Source organism: Lissotriton helveticus, chromosome 2_2 (genome assembly GCF_964261635.1).
Source record: "Lissotriton helveticus chromosome 2_2, aLisHel1.1, whole genome shotgun sequence".
Lineage (NCBI taxonomy): Eukaryota > Metazoa > Chordata > Amphibia > Caudata > Salamandridae > Lissotriton > Lissotriton helveticus.
In genome coordinates this window covers 486,840,029-486,855,860 of record NC_136060.1, presented here as the reverse complement: position 1 = coordinate 486,855,860, position 15,832 = coordinate 486,840,029, and the positions used below count along the sequence as shown (strand labels likewise).

Below are 15,832 nucleotides of genomic sequence, written 5' to 3'. Positions count from 1 at the left end.
TCTCCTTCAATGAATACTGCACCACCTAACGCCCTACCAATTTTCATGGGTTTACTGAGTTTAGACTCTCCTTTGCTTATCAAACCAGGTTTCTTTACTAAGACCCAGTCTCCAGGTGCTATGTTTTTGTCTTTAGCACTGTTTTTCCTATCAGAATATACCTTGTTTTTCAATTGTTTAATCTCTATGCTCTCTTTCACCTTGAGATCTTTTTCACACACTTCTCTAGTTTCAACTGTTGCTCCTTTCCAACCGCCTAATTTAGGTGTCATAATATTGTTACACTCTCTCCCCCTCATCAAAAAGAATGGAGTATAGCCTGTTGCATCTTTTGGCGTGTTATTATATGCATTTATCTTCTCCTTAATGAATATTTTTACATCCATATCATTTGCAATGGCCATTTGGATTCCTTCTTTAAAGAATCTGTTTATCCTCTCAACTTAGCCGTTGCTCTTAGGACTGTATAAAGGAGTTTTTTCCTGTACAATCCCCTGTTTTTTCAAGAACTCGATCATATTTCTCGATATTAGCTGTGAACCATTGTCCGACACCATGACTTTAGGTTGTCCTTCACTTTCAAACACTTTTTCGAGAAATTTTATGACCACTTCAGTTGTAACTGCTTTTACAAACTTGTAGCATACCCACTTAGTATAATAGTCTGTTAAAACAATCAAGTACTTGCATGTGTCTGGGAGAATGTTGAAAGGCCCTGCAAAGTCTATTGCTACTTTGGCCCAGGGCCCGTCGGGAATTTCTACTTTTTGCAGTTCATTCTTCTCAATTCTCCAATGTTTATCGGATTTTAAGCATTCTTCACATCTATCTACGTGGCTCCTTATTTCACTGTCCACACCTGGCCACCAATAGTACATTCTCAGAACGTTTTTCGTAGCTGTGGTGCCTGGATGCCCTCTGTGAGCCATTTTTATGATCTTTTGTCTGAGCTCGAATGGCGGCACAAAAACTTCTCCCCTTTTTAAATAATTATTCTCCAGTTTCAGTTCATCGCTCACCTGCTGATAAGATCTAAGTTCACCTGGGAGATTTCTTATATGAGGCCAACTGGTTTGTATATACATTTTCACCTTGGACAAGATGGAATCTTTTTCCATACATTCCTCCCATTCCTTGTCAGATATCGAACCATCGCACATGACAGTTGCATGAATGTGCGCAACTACACATTCAGTGTCGTCTTGTTCATCTTCCATTTGTTCCTTTATTGGCAACCTCGACAGGCAGTCCGCTCTACTGTTTTTTCCTCCTTTTATGTGCTCAATCTTAAAATTAAATTCCTGGAGCTTAGACATCAGTCTAATCAACCTAGAGCTTGCGTTTCCATTGCCTCTACCTTTTCCATCCATCATATATATTAAGGGCTTGTGGTCGGTCACAAGAGTGAAGCTCTTCCCCCACAAATAGTCTTTCAGTTTATGCACTGCCCACACACAAGCCAAAGTCTCGCGTTCGATGGTGCTGTAATGAACCTCTGTGACACTAAGCTTCCTGGAAATAAAAGCAATTGTGTTCTCTTCACTTCCTTTTCTCTGGCAGAACACAGCACCAATTCCTTTGTTGCTCGCATCCACGGTCACTACATTGTCCAGTTGTGGGTCATATGGCTTTAGTGCGGGTGCATTTGCAATTTCTTCCTTGACTAACTTGAATGCATTTCTCTGTTCATCCCCCCATTCGTAAGCAACGTTCTTTTTCAGCAATTTTCTGAGAGGTTCCACTTTTTCTGCATATTTCTGTATGAACCTTGCATAATATTCACTGAGGCCAAGGAATGACTTGAGAGCATCCTTCTTCCTTGGTTCTGGAGCCTCCCTTATCGCTCGAACTAAATCATCTTTAGGCAAGATACCATCAGCTGTTAGGACATGCCCCAGGTACTCAATCTCCTTTGTCATGAATTTACACTTATCTTTTGAGACTGTCATGCCTTTCTCTTCCAGTACATCTAGAACCCTTCCAATCAACTTTATGTGCTCATGTTCAGTTTTTGAATGTAACAAAATGTCATCTTGAAAGGCTTCCACCCCTTTCATTTTTCCAAACAAGACATCCATAAGTTTCTGGAAAACCCCTGACGATGATGCCAGGCCAAAAGGAAGCCTCACATACCTGAATGCTCCGAACGGAGTGATGAAAGTTGTCAATTTTTTAGATCTTTCTGACAGACATACCTGATGATATGCGGCTCTTAAATCGATCAAAGAAAAATATTTTGAACCTGATGTAGACTGGAGAATATCTGTGATTTTGGGTAGAGGATGGCAGTTTACAATAATATTACCATTAAGTGATCTTAGGTCTACACACAGCCTAATATCCCCTGTCTTTTTCTTCTTTGATACTACAATTGCAGAAACCCAATCAGATTCTTCTGCTTCTTCAATCACACCTTCCTCCTTTAATTTATCAAGCGCTTCCCTCAACTCATTCCTTATGGATAAAGGTATTGATCTAACTTTGTGTTTACTGGGTATAGCGCCTTCCTTCAGTTTGATGTCATGGTTGAAACCCTTCACACAACCAATTTCATCTTTGAACACTTCTTTGTGTTTTTCAAAAACTGTTTCTAAATCATCACATTGGTCATCTACACAAATGCTGTTCACCCATTCCTCTCTCAATATCACAGGATCTTTTTTTTTTTTTTTTTTTTTTTTTTTTAAAACCTTTATTGTGCACAAAAGAGAGAACAAATACGGGCCTACAACCATCAGGCCGGCCACGAAACTTTAAGCACATGTGCGAGCAACGCGGTCCCACAGCGGCATCAGGCAAGATAGCAGCAATCAGTAGCAGTTGCATTGAATAGAGTCATGTCGCCAAGGAAAAGGAGTATCGAAGGTTACATTTTTAAAGTTGTGAAGAAATATAAATCAGTGAAGAATAAAATCAAGAAGATCTGAGTCCAGACATTAGTTACACAAACATGAGCAGGCAGCATCAATTTGAACAACATTAGGAAGAACACCCCGTCAATATGGCAGTACCATATAAAACAATAAGAGCTGCAGTCCACAGTTACGTACTACCCTCAGCGCCACCCACTCCCTACTAACCTCTAATGCAGACCCAGAACAGAAACCAGAACAAGAAAGCGCAGAAATTAGAAAAATAAGGCCCATAGAAACTAAAAAGGAAAATTAAATCTACCCCCCCACCCTGCAACAATCCGGAGGCTACTGCCTACCCCCCCCCCCCCCCGGCAAAGTGCCTGTCGCCCAGTAAAGAAACCCGAAATACAGAGAAAGAATAGAAAAGAAGAAGAAAAGATAAGAAAAGAAAGCTATCACACTTGAAGCATCGGGAGGAAGAAAAGAACAAGCTAGTCTATCACTCCCGAAAAGAAAGGAAACGGGGGAGGAGGAGCCCCAACATTAACAAACTCTCGGTCCCCCAGCCATGTAGAGCCCCCAGCATCGATTGAAGCAATAATATCAAAAAATACACCACCAAATGAAGAATTGAAACAGATGCACCCCGGACCCCGAGCCAGTACTTGAATGATCACCCCGTCCATATGGGCCATAGCAGGATACACCCAGTCACACCCCACGTGCGAAATCACCAGAATGAGCAACAGTAGAAGAACAGATGTGGGGAGCTACGACCACTACATTCGCCAGAGAGGAGGCACAGTACGAAACATAACAGTAGTCCAACAAGAGTGAAGCCCCGGAGACCTCCATCTTTAAACCGGTCGCGAGCGACCACTACACTATGACGCCCAGCAAAAGCCCTCCCCAGTCAGGACAAAGGGACAAGATGGCCGCCGTAATGAGAGTGCAGACAAAGGAGAGCAAGATGGACGCTACCCTATACAAATAACCCCCATGTCACAATAAGCTTCCAGGACCAGCCAACAGGAACCAGAGAAACGTGGCGGAGCCGATATCCAGCAATAAATCAGGGTAGCCAGTGTATGACGCCGACTGTGCCATTGACAAAGGTCGCAACACCCGAAGGATGCCTTGATTGGAAAGCAAAACAACCACTAACTATAATAGAGACAGACGGGGGAAAACAATCTACATCGTAAATATAAGCCAAGCAGCCAGTACGTACCACATTCTAACCCCAATCCCCACCCGGCAAGACAGTGACACAACCAGGAACCCGCCCAACCCTGTACCGATTGTACACGCTCGGATACCGCCGACCCATTAAACATCCTACACCCCAATATCAATTACCAGAGAACTTCATCCGAGATATAATCATTGGGGAGAGACAGCAAAGAATATCCAGTGTCCCACACACATATCAAGTCTGTCTTAGCCTCCACCCGCCAGTATATGAATGCGATCAGGGGATCGTCTAGCCCTGGCCCGATCTAGGAGGCACTTTGGAACCCAACCAACTTGGCAGTTCACTGCAGTCCGCCTCGACGTGAAAACATGGCCGCCTCGAGGATGGGGGAGGCGCACCATCGTTGAGGGAGCTTCGCCTGTCCCCCGTAGATAGTAGTCCAACAACAAAATGTACTTCCAGAGCGTATAGATGACAAAAGTCACTGAACGACGAGACGGAACTAGTCAAGGAAGGAGCAGGGGACAGGGCAGGAGAACAGGCTAGCGATGCACTGCGCAGCCAGGCCGGTACACGAGGCAGACAGCCAGTCGAAGAACAAAGGGGAAACACTGTTGCAACAGCAGTGTCGACGAGCGGCAACAAATCTTCAAAGGCTCCAGCATTCGTTCCATCGGTTGACACAATAGTAACAGGAGGTAGCGAGGGGCTGGCAAGCTGCAACGAAGTCAGACCTGGGTCCTGTCGGGAGTGAACCCCTTGCGGTCGGCTCTCAGCAGGGATACATGCCTCAAGTTTCTCAAGCAGCACAGCATAGGTACGCCGCATCTCCGACCGTACCTCATTCAGGATATTCAACACCTCCCTGTAGGTGCAGTCCGGCTGCGATACTCGAGGTTCTCCAGCCTCAGTGGAGGGCTCAAACACGGTCCCCCGTACCAATGCACACGTGCCACCCCAGGAAGAGGTCCCAGCGCCATCTCCACCCCGTTGGTGATCAGGCATCGCCATCTTAGCAGCAGTCCACGGGGTGTTGGGAGGGGGGAGAGACGGGGGTCACAGTCCCCGACAGGGAAGTGGATGTTTGCCCTACAACACTCTACACCCCCTCCCGTGCGCTGCATAAGCAAGGGGCATCCGATGGTGCGGCGGGCAGCCAGGGCAGTTCGAGCTCACCGGCTATCAGCGCAGCAGAGAAGAAAGCAGACCGGCATCATGGCGGCCACAAACAAAGGAATCCGTGCGAGCCCTCACATATGCGTGCCGGAGCTGCTCCGTGCGATCTCGGCAGGACAGTGAGCGCAGGGCACGGGCCAGGCTGTAGACGGGCGAAAACACTCCTTCAGTACAGGCAGCCACCGCAACAGAGTATCTCTTCGAGACTGGCGAGGTCCGGCAGGCTCCAGGGAGCGGGCGGAGGTCCGGGGCAAAGACGATCCTCCCAGAGCTCGAGACTCCGGGCGGGCTGAGAGGTCAGAGGGACACCGTCAGGATCAGCTCCGTGTCCCGCGTATGTCGGGCGAAAGAAACCCCAGGATTACAGGCAGGATGTAGGCGCGGGTCTTCAGGGCCGGTGGAGCCGAGCGACCACACGTCCGTTCAGGTCGCCATCTTGGCTCCTCCCCTCATCACAGGATCTTTAGCTCCCGGTACCAATATCACCCCTAGTTGGGCTAAATCTCTCCATCCTACAAGTATCCTACCTTTCTCTGCCACATAAATATTTGTTTCAATTACTCTTCCCCTGAAAGTTACAGTGTCTACAAAATATCCCAGCATATTTATGTCCTTTTCTCCAAATGCTTTCGGGTTTATATCAGATTCCATCAGTTGTATACCTTTCCATTTATCTTCAAAAAGGGTGTCAGATATAGTAGTAATGGGCGCACCAGAATCAGCAGTAAACTTTAGTTCAACTTCTCCAATTTTTACATCACTGATAGGACCTTTTATCCTTCCACCCTCTACTTCCACAAATAAGACTATATTAGCGCACATATCTTCATCAAAATTGCCTATTGTACTTATATTCATACTATTATTCACTCTTTTGGTTTTACATAAGGTGGAATAGTGACCATATCTCTTACATTTAATGCATTTTTTACCTATAGCAGGACAGTTTTTATAATCCGCTAAGTGCTCATTTGAACCACATCGGAAACAGCACAACTGCTTACCTCCCACCTTCCTTTCATTTAAGCTTTTGTCATACGTCTTACCATCACCCTTCTTCTTTTCCTGCAAATAAAATACATTAGTGTTATTTCCTGTAGAAGATAACTCTTTAGTGGAAATTAGAGACCTCTCAATACCCCTAGCAATTTCAATGACTTCCTGCAAGGTAGGTCTTTTGCACGCTAAGAGCCTTTCCTGCACTTTCTTAGTGTAGCAATAAAAAACGATTTGATCTCTAATGTATACATCAGTCATTTCGTCATATTCACATTCCACTGCTAAAACTCTTAGACAAGCAACATAGTCTTCAATAGCCTCTCCTTCATGTTGTTTCCTTTGAGCAAACTTATGTCTAGCAACCATAATATTGTTCTCCTCGTCGAACTGTTTCTCCAACCTTTTCAATGCTTCTTGATACTCATTTAAAGGCACAAATGTTCCAGGTGGACTCTCAAATTCGGGCAAGCTGTCAAAAATGTCCTGACCTGCTTTTCCCAACAGACCAAACAAAAGAGAACATTTTCTTTCTGCATCAAAGGCTTTCCCATCTATTGAAACGATATAATTTTCAAAAGCCCTCACCCACTTTTTCCACTTCATAGTGGGCTTACCAGGTTCATCCAGGAATCGAGGAGGTGCACAGATATTATTACTTTCAGCCATCTTACTAACGATATTTAATGTTGACTTAATACTTCACAGTAACTTGTATTATGACTGCGTCGCGTTTATTTTGATCGCGTTTCACTTATAATCTATTTAATAAGTATTGTCACTTATACAGTACTTGTAGGCACATTGCCTAAAGAAACGCGATGATTCACTTGCTAGCAGATTCAAAATTATTCCAAACGCGATGTCTTGACGCGTGTCACAAGCACTTTTCTTCCGACTATGCTTACTTAGTCAATTTCAAAATGGCCGCACGCAGCACACGCACAGTGACGTGCGCAGTGTTGAACCAATCAGCTCAACTACCCAGCATGCTTCACGCGGCACAGCTGAGGTAAATGAAAGACGCCTCCACAGTTACCTTGACTCCGGAGCGCGCCGATGACAGGAATTTCACAACGATCACACAGGAACCGCAGGGGTTTCAAAAGCTGTCATTCATCAATTCCGGCTTATCCGCTGACATGCTCCCCCACAATACAGCTTGATTGACGTTCAAAAGTCTTAATATTAAATTAGCGCACTGCCGACAAGGAGTTGCCTCGTCAAAATTCTTCAATCGATCAGCGCTCACCACTTTCCGCAAAGTACTCACTCAGCTTAACACAACCCCTCCTCGGTCAGATCATCCAATAAGATTTTTAATCCTGATCACCGATTTACAGCAGGCCCTTGTTCCAACAGTCCTCGTCGCCAATTGTAGTGTGACAGATGACAAGAGATCTTTGATTGTCATCAATTATATTTATTAATCATAAGGGCCCGCAGGGAGCGGGTGTAGCTGGCAGTCACCGCGGCGTCAGCTGTCATCTGTCAGACAGATCACAGTGACGTCACATAAATACATTCCGAACATTCCATGGTGACACTGAGTGACGCTAGATAACAGAAAGAGAAAACATACTGGAAACCCTTTTTCCCCACAACAAGTACAACATGTACAACAGTTGGTCACCCTATATAACTACCGGAAGTGAGGGAAGGAAAGAGCGGTGAACCGACCGTGCTCGTTTGAGGTATTACTGTTATTTTAAGCAGCGGTCATTAAATTGTAATTAGTGCATCATTGTTGACATCGAGTTACTGGATGCATGAGGCGGGAGGCTAACCTTCGCTAGCCTACCCTCCCGCCTGAATCGGGAGGGATGGCTGCATGATGACCAGAAAGCTGGTCAGACACGACCTGAAGTCAGTCAGGGCAGAGCCCAGTTCAAGAGCTCCGAGCCAGAGAGGCCAGAACAAGGCCAAGCCAGGAAGTCTCCAACTCTCCTCTGCTTGTGGCCTCACAGCACTGCAGGCCTCGCATTAGACTTCACCCCTGAAATACACCCGGCTGCTGGTAACACAGGGCAGACAGAGCCGCCCTTGTTTCTGTACCCTAGACGGGACCCTTAGAACGTGCATTTAATGGCAACCTGTAAACAGAAAAAGCATTTGCAATACAAAAGGTCTCGCAATTTCTAGATTTTGACCTATTGGCATTGTAAACGACAATGCCATTTATTTATAAATTAAAAAAAACAACTGCAATAATAAAAGGCATTGTCATTTACAATACCAATCGGTCACATTTTCTAAAATGCCAGACCTATTGAATTATAAATGCTTGCTTGTGTACCCTGTCAAAGTCCCTGGCTGCATGAACGACCTTTCTATTTTTTTAAAGCCATAGAAGACATTCCTCTCGATGTAGACCCGCCCATATAAATCTGCGTTGAAAGTTCAAAATGTTTACTTTAGTTTAAACCGTTAGTGAGGAGCCGTTAACTTTAAAATTGCTAACTTTCCATGTGTTTTGCAATTAGTTAAAAACATTTCAGTGGCTCATTACATGCCAGTCAGGCAGAACTGCAAAGCTACTGGTGCCCTGAATGTAACCCTCTGCCTGCCAATTGACCGCCAACCCACTATTTAATGTGATTCATGGATAGGAAGGGAAAATATTTGCCAAAACTGATTTTGGTAACATGGCTGTAGTAAATCACTGAAAATGCTTAGTGACAGACAGTTTACCATGCTGTGGCGGCCAGATTCTTTTTTGTTTTAAAACATTTAAAAATAAATGATTGTCCCTGGCACGCTGTGAATTTTCTCCATGCATGCAGGGGACATAGGTATGTTTTCACATCTTGCACTTGTATGGTACACCTGGGCATGAAAATAACAGTGCCAGAAGGCCCCACTATATATGGCAGACTTCTGACACCACTGAGCCAGGAACATGTGGCGGCTGGAGGCTCAGAGCTGGCTGGGGCTGGGCCTTTCGAACCTGAAGTGCATTCACCTCTAATGTAGGAGGGGACACGAGTGTCGGACTGAAGGGCCATTTGTCAATTTTCGATGGATGTCTTGTTACCACCTGTGAGGCCCTCGACTGTAAAAATTTGGACAAGTAATCTACCTATAACTTCGACTTTGAGCCCTACTTTGCCAAGATATTTCTTCAACTAGGCAGATTCACAGTTTGTTTCAGCAGAACTCTAATTATTTACCATTGAGAATGACAATATGAAAACCGATTTCTCCCTTGGTGTGAGTTGCTACTGTGCCTTTTATTGTGATGCTTGGAGTCTTTAATAGTGTATTCCTAGTGGCTGTATGACGCTTTTTAAAATAATGGAAAAGGTTTAATTTCCCTACTTTGGGCTGAGCTCATTCGTTGAGATTCAAACTTCTAATGGACAGGTTACATATACAGTTCCACAACAGATGCATTAACCCACTGAGCTACTGTGCCCACTTGAGAAACGGTTAACTGCGAACATCGAGTGGCAAAGCAGCTTTGCGGAATGCTTTAGAATGACTGTGCCACTCTGAAAACATCACTATAAAGCCAGGGGGCCCTGCTCCTCGTGCTGTCAGTTCAGTGACCCAAAGCTCCAGGTGGCGTGCGCAATAGTCTTCTTTTTCATGCTGGTGCGAATGTCACCTCCTCGGCTGTTCAAAAGATTTGGGAATTACCGCACACAATCCGTATCCATGGGAACATTGTTAACGCTGCAATTTATTTTATAACCTTCGTGCCTGATTACAAAACCCATACATGTACTCTGACCCCATGAACCTCTAGAAGAGAACGGCAACACAGTTAATGACTTGTTCAAAAAGTTACTCGTCTCTGGCAGTGAGGACAGCCTCCGTGTTGGACGTTCAGTCAGTGAGCTGCACTCACCAAGTGAGCAGCCTGAAGCTCACCAGGAGCAGCACTTGCCCTGCAGAAATGGCTTGGAGAAGAGTCGACATCCAGAGCCGCCCGCTGTAGCTTTGCTCTGTCGTTGTCACCTCCTTGCCCTGCTACGTCACACTCCTACCTGACGCTACTACCTCATGCCCCTAGTGCTTTGTTAAAGTGTGAGCAAAAGCTCAAGTTGTGCGAGCCCTGCATTTTTAAAATGTCACGTCCGCCACCATTGGTAATACACGCATTTGCAATGTAATAGGTGCCGCAGCCGTTTCTTTAGATGGGGGTCGTCTAAAGAAAGGGGTGTGGCCTTAACGTGAAAGCATGACATGGAATCTTGCAAACAACAAGAAAGATAAAACAGCAGTGGGTAAACACATGAGCTATTTAAAGCAGGACAATAGTAATTAAATTTTAAAAAGCAGCAGGGGGAGGGGATAGAGGACGAAGCCTGGCCTGTTTCCCTTGCGGGAGCAAGCAGGAAACATCTCTTTGTAATTATTAACAGATGGTTTCTGCTCGCTCCCACAAGGGAATCGCCAAACTTGCACCCGTTGCCATTGAAAGCAGTGCAACGCGTGCACGTTTTTGGGACAAAAACTGAATAGATTGCTAAAGGTCTTCCTAAGCAGTGGATGCACGCGGCGTAGTTGAGACCTAAAAAGGAATAGGACGTGGATGTACAAACAGAGAGGCCCCATCAGTCCTAAGCCGGTTCACTCACTACTGGCACAACACACATCCATTGTTCACCTAGCACCATGACTGGGCAACTTCCATGTACTACGGCTGCCATCGGGGATGACGTTAATGTAGCCCATCCCTTCAGGTCCAGCGCGCGCTTGTCACCATTTGCAGAGATGAACATGCCTCTGTTCCAGCATCAAAGCTCACTCCAGGGGGGCTTTAATGCAGACCCTCCCAGCACCCCCCTCTTACCCCCCAGAAATATTGAGGGGCAGATTTACAAGCCCCTTGTGCCGCCGGTGCATCACATTGCGTGGCGCAGCATGCTGAGTGATATTTACAAATACAGGTAAAGTCACCCTGCGTGACTTAACCTGTGCTTGTAAATATCACCCCTGTTCACGCAACACTTTGCGTGTTAGGGGCGTGACGTGTGCTGCTGTGGGTGTTCCCACGCAAAACCCATGTCCACTGATACATTTGCAGATTTACGAGAAATCTTAAATCTGGAAATGCGCCCGAATGCTACGCCACCCTAGGGGTGGCGTAGCGAGGTACAACGAGGAGAAATGTTTCAATTTATCCACGTTTTTTTCCTCTTTCAATGTGTGCTGCATTCTACAGCACGCATTGGAAGAGGAAATCACCTCAATTGATTGTTTTTGTGCAGGAAGGGGCACCCGGCTACCCCCCAGACCACTTGCTCATCATGCGGCTATTCATTTTAAGGGAGCATCCCCTAACAAAATTCCCCCGATTAAGTACAAGATGTTCCTTCTAAACTGTAGATCCCTTGTAAAACACTCCCTAGAAATCCACCTACTTATTCAGGATCTCGATCCAGATATCGTTTTCTTGACTGAAACATGGCTTACCGATGACTCTGAACCAGACCTTGTCCAAGCCATTCCCCTTGGGTACCAAATTGCTCGCCTAGATCGTAAAACTGGGAAGGGGGGGAATAGCCATCATCTTCAGGGACAAGTTTCAGTGCTGTAGTTCTCACCATCTAATTACGGATTGTGAAAGCCTATCATTTGCTATAGATTTCTCCCCTACCAATACGTTTTCGGGAATTCTTCTATATCGTCCCCCTGGAACCTTAGGTGACTTCGTCTCCAACCTCCCTCCCATACTGGCTTGTCTAGCGACCACGCCAGCCAATTTCACTCTTCTGGGGGACCTCAATATTCATTTTGATGACACCTCCAATCACACTGCCCTTCACTTGCTCGACAGTCTAGCGGCCTTACAACTTACCCAGTTAGTAGCCAATCCTACCCACATGTAATGGCCACCTCCTCGACCCCATCTTTAGTAACTGTCCGGAGCTGGAAGTCCGTACTCCTTCCCCCATCCCATGGTCGGACCACCATTTAATCTCCTTCGCCTGGACGGCTCCTAACTCACACCTCCCGCAACAAACTAATATTTCTCTACATAGAAACTGGTCCAAACTACCTCTGGATGAATGGCGGACGACCCTGGATAACACCAGACCCCATAACAACCCAGACCCCACCTCAGCAAACGAGGATTTTAACAGCTGAATTTCCAAATCCTTAGACTCTGTACTCCCTTTAAATTGCACGGACTCCAAGCGTAGCTCTAAAACTGCCCCCTGGTACTCCCCTGCACTACGTGAAATAAAGTCCAAATGCAAACATCTGGAAAGGAAGTGGAGACTAGATTTCTCCCCCGCCAGTAAAATCCACTACAGAGATATGGTCAGGGCTTACAAAAGGGAGATTAAATCAGCCCAATCAGTCGATTTTGCAGAGAAAATCAAAACAGCAGCCTCTAAACCAAAGGAAATCTACCGTATTGCAAAAACCCTCCTAAAACGTTGAGAGCAGCCCCTCGACCCTTCCAATGCACAAGCCCGCTGTAATAATTTAGCTCAGTTCTTCTCTGAAAAAACGTATCTATTCCTCCTTTCCGCTTTTCCCTACTTCTGCTCAATCAGCAACTATCCCCTCCACTGATACCTACGCCACCGCTTCCCTGCAATCCTTTCCTCATCTCAACCTCACGATATTAAATTCCATACTACCTCTGGTAAAATCAGGACACCCCAATGACCCGGCCCCTCCACGCACTCTGAATATGGTAAATGACAAAAAATTTCCAACGGTACTCAATCTACTTAACTCCTCTCTAGCTACGGGCTCAGTTCCACCTCCCAGGAAATGCGCTATGGTTAAGGCCCTCCTAAAAAAAAAAACCATGACCAGACAGACCTAAAAAACTATAGACCTATCTCCCTACTCCCCTGGATGAGTAAAATACTCGAAAAATATGCCAACACCATACTAGTAGACTTCATAGAGTCTAACCACCTACTCGATGACTCCCAAACCGGTTTTCGCCCCAAGCATGGGACCGAAACCGCGCTATTGGCAGTGACGGAGGAGGCACTGAAGATCTTGGACCAGGGAGGATCAGCGGCCATAATCCTCCTGGACCTAAGTGCCACCTTCGACACTGTCAACCATAGCGCACTTCTTCTACGGCTTGCTAACATCGGGATCTCGGGTAAGGCTATATCCTGGCTTGAATCTTTCCTCACCGATCGTTCTTTTCTAGTATTTGAGGGTACCTTCACTTCCCCAAGTAAGCCCCTTCTCTGCGGTGTTCCCCAGGGCTCGTCCTTGAGCCCAACACTGTTTAATGTCTATATGAGGCCACTAGCTGAGGTAGTCCGTCCATTCGGAATTAAAATCCTCACATACGCGGACGACACTCAGCTAGTGGTGTCCCTCAACCAACTAAAAACTAACCCTGACAACTTTAGGACCTGCCTGGAAGAAGTCACCAATTGGATGACCCGGTCATACCTCAAACTGAACGGCGATAAAACGGAGCTAATGCTCTTAGGCAACCCCTCCCCACTTGCTCTCAAGGCACTCTGGCCTCCCTCACTAGGTCCAACTCCCACCCCGAAGGACAAAATCAAGAGCCTAGGAATATGGCTTGATAAATGCCTCAACCTAAACGCCCAAGCCACTAAACTATCGGTGACTTGTTACGGCCTACTCAGGCTAATACAAAAGATTCTTCCTTTATTGCCCTTCCAAGCCAGGAAAATAATGGTCCAAGGACTTGTCCTTTCCAGACTGGATTTTGGAAAGGCCCTGTACCTAGGAGCCCCCCAATCCACCCTCAACACTCTCCAGATTGTACAGAATTGCACGGCACGCACATTTCTCCAAATCCCCTGGCGCCTTTCGGTAAAGTCCGGACTGAGGATCCTCCACTGGTTGCCAGTGAGACGAAGAAATGAGTTTAAGACTCTCTGTATTTCCCATCGAGACTACTGGAAAACTGGACCTCCCATCAATCACTCTCTGATCACTGCATATAACCCCGCAAGACAACTCAGATCATCAACCTCCTTCCTGGTGACAGACCCCAGGATAAAAAAAAACAGATGTGGAGGCCGGTCCTTTTCATACAACGCATCAAAGCTCTGGAACTCCCTCTCCCTCAATCTGCGCACAGAACCGAATCTACTGTCCATTCACAAGCAGCTAAAAACACTGCTTTTCTTTCACCCTGATTAACTTTCCTCCCTACCACCAGCACACACCAGTCTGTAGCGCTAGGACGCCTTAGGGTAGCTATCGCGATCTATACATTTTCATTTCATTCATTTCATTTCAAAAACAATCTCCCCGTGACACAGGCATCCTTGCACCATGGTGCAAGGTGCAAGGGTGCCTGTGCCGGCGCATGGCTGCAGTTTGTGCGCCAGCACAGGGGGAAGTACAGAGATGCTACATATTTTTGTAAATATGACGTATCCCTGTGCTTTGGAAATGTCAGTGTGGCGCAGCCAAAGGGCCTGCGTTGCCGCGCTGCTGCACTTCCTCGTAAATCTGCCCCAGAGAGTTGTCGCGTTTAATTACTGCTGCGTCCAGCTCAGGACGTGGGTGATGGGCGGTGGTCACCTAAAAACCATCACATGGGACCTCCTGAGAAGCTCATACCTGCTGACACTTGTAAACTCCAAGCACCTCTTTCCTCCATCTAACTGTTAGGCGTTGTGATTTTAGACCGGATCCGAGCACCACTCGTTACTAACTCCAACCACCAAAGCTTTTCCCACATAGATTTCATTGCAAGTACAGCTCCCTCCAACCAATCACTCGCCCACCCCGCGGGGTAACGTCGGATAATGCGCCTTGGGCATAGCAAGAGGCATAAAGCGATCTCAAAATACAGCATTATCTTGTATTTTTCAACAACAGTGTGTCTCTCTGCTTTACACTACTTGACAGTAAGTAACAGGAACATTACTATGGGCTAACCAGTGCTTTATATGGAGAAAGAAAATTTGTAGGTACTCAGATTGAGCTGGGGGTGCTGCAAGGAGGCGGAGCTAGAGGCGGGACTGATGAAAAACATTTAACGGGTTAAAGAGTTTTTTTGTGTGCAAATGATGACAAATTGCTTCTAACTGTAATGCATTGTTGGTGCCCTTGCATGTATTAAGTTGTAATAGTTGACAGACTGTTGAAAGGCAACTATCAGGTTTCCCTTTTTGTCAGGCACCTGTATATTAAACAAAACATTAAAAGGTGCAGAGACTTGTTTTACCTAAGAACGAATGATCACATTCCTATATGGCTTTGCCAAGAGCATTCCAGATTGCTTACAGATGTGAGGTTCTTTAACTCTAGAGTTATAAGACAGAGGAGGACCAAATTATGCCACAGGATGTGAATCAAGAAAAGATAATTATGCATCAAAAAAGACAATTGTGGGGGGGTGTGGCTTGGCGCCGACTGTAATGGCCGCCTGAGCAGAGAGCTCCGTCTGCCCGAGCCTCCAACGGCCTGAAATCCGTCCATAATCCGCCGCTTCCTGCACCCACCCAGTGACACTGTGTCCCCCTGCTCTTGCCACATCCAGCGGTCCAACTTTTGCCCCTCTGCGCCTCTCCGTTGCCGAGAGACGGCCGTCGGCACGGGGGAGGATCCGTGGAGAGAGTGCCTCGTGGCCGGCGGGCCGCGCTACGTGAGCCCCCGGCTTGGGGCCTGGTTTCCGGCCGGGGCAGAGGAG

At 46.3% G+C, this 15,832-nt stretch overlaps 1 protein-coding gene across 2 annotated transcripts in view; it reads right to left on the bottom strand.

The window, feature by feature from the left end:
* LOC144821906 (uncharacterized) overlaps positions 1–15,832 on the bottom strand; it is a 545,035-nt gene that overhangs the window by 480,671 nt on the left and 48,532 nt on the right. The window contains exon 2 of one of the 2 annotated variants that reach the window (XM_078679053.1): positions 6,231–6,291. The exons of the other annotated variant lie outside the window; for it this stretch is intronic. Within the exon in view, the coding sequence (XP_078535179.1) occupies positions 6,231–6,248 (18 nt within the window). The 5' untranslated portion in view covers positions 6,249–6,291. The remainder of the gene's footprint in view (positions 1–6,230; positions 6,292–15,832) is intronic. 2 annotated transcript variants of the gene reach the window in all.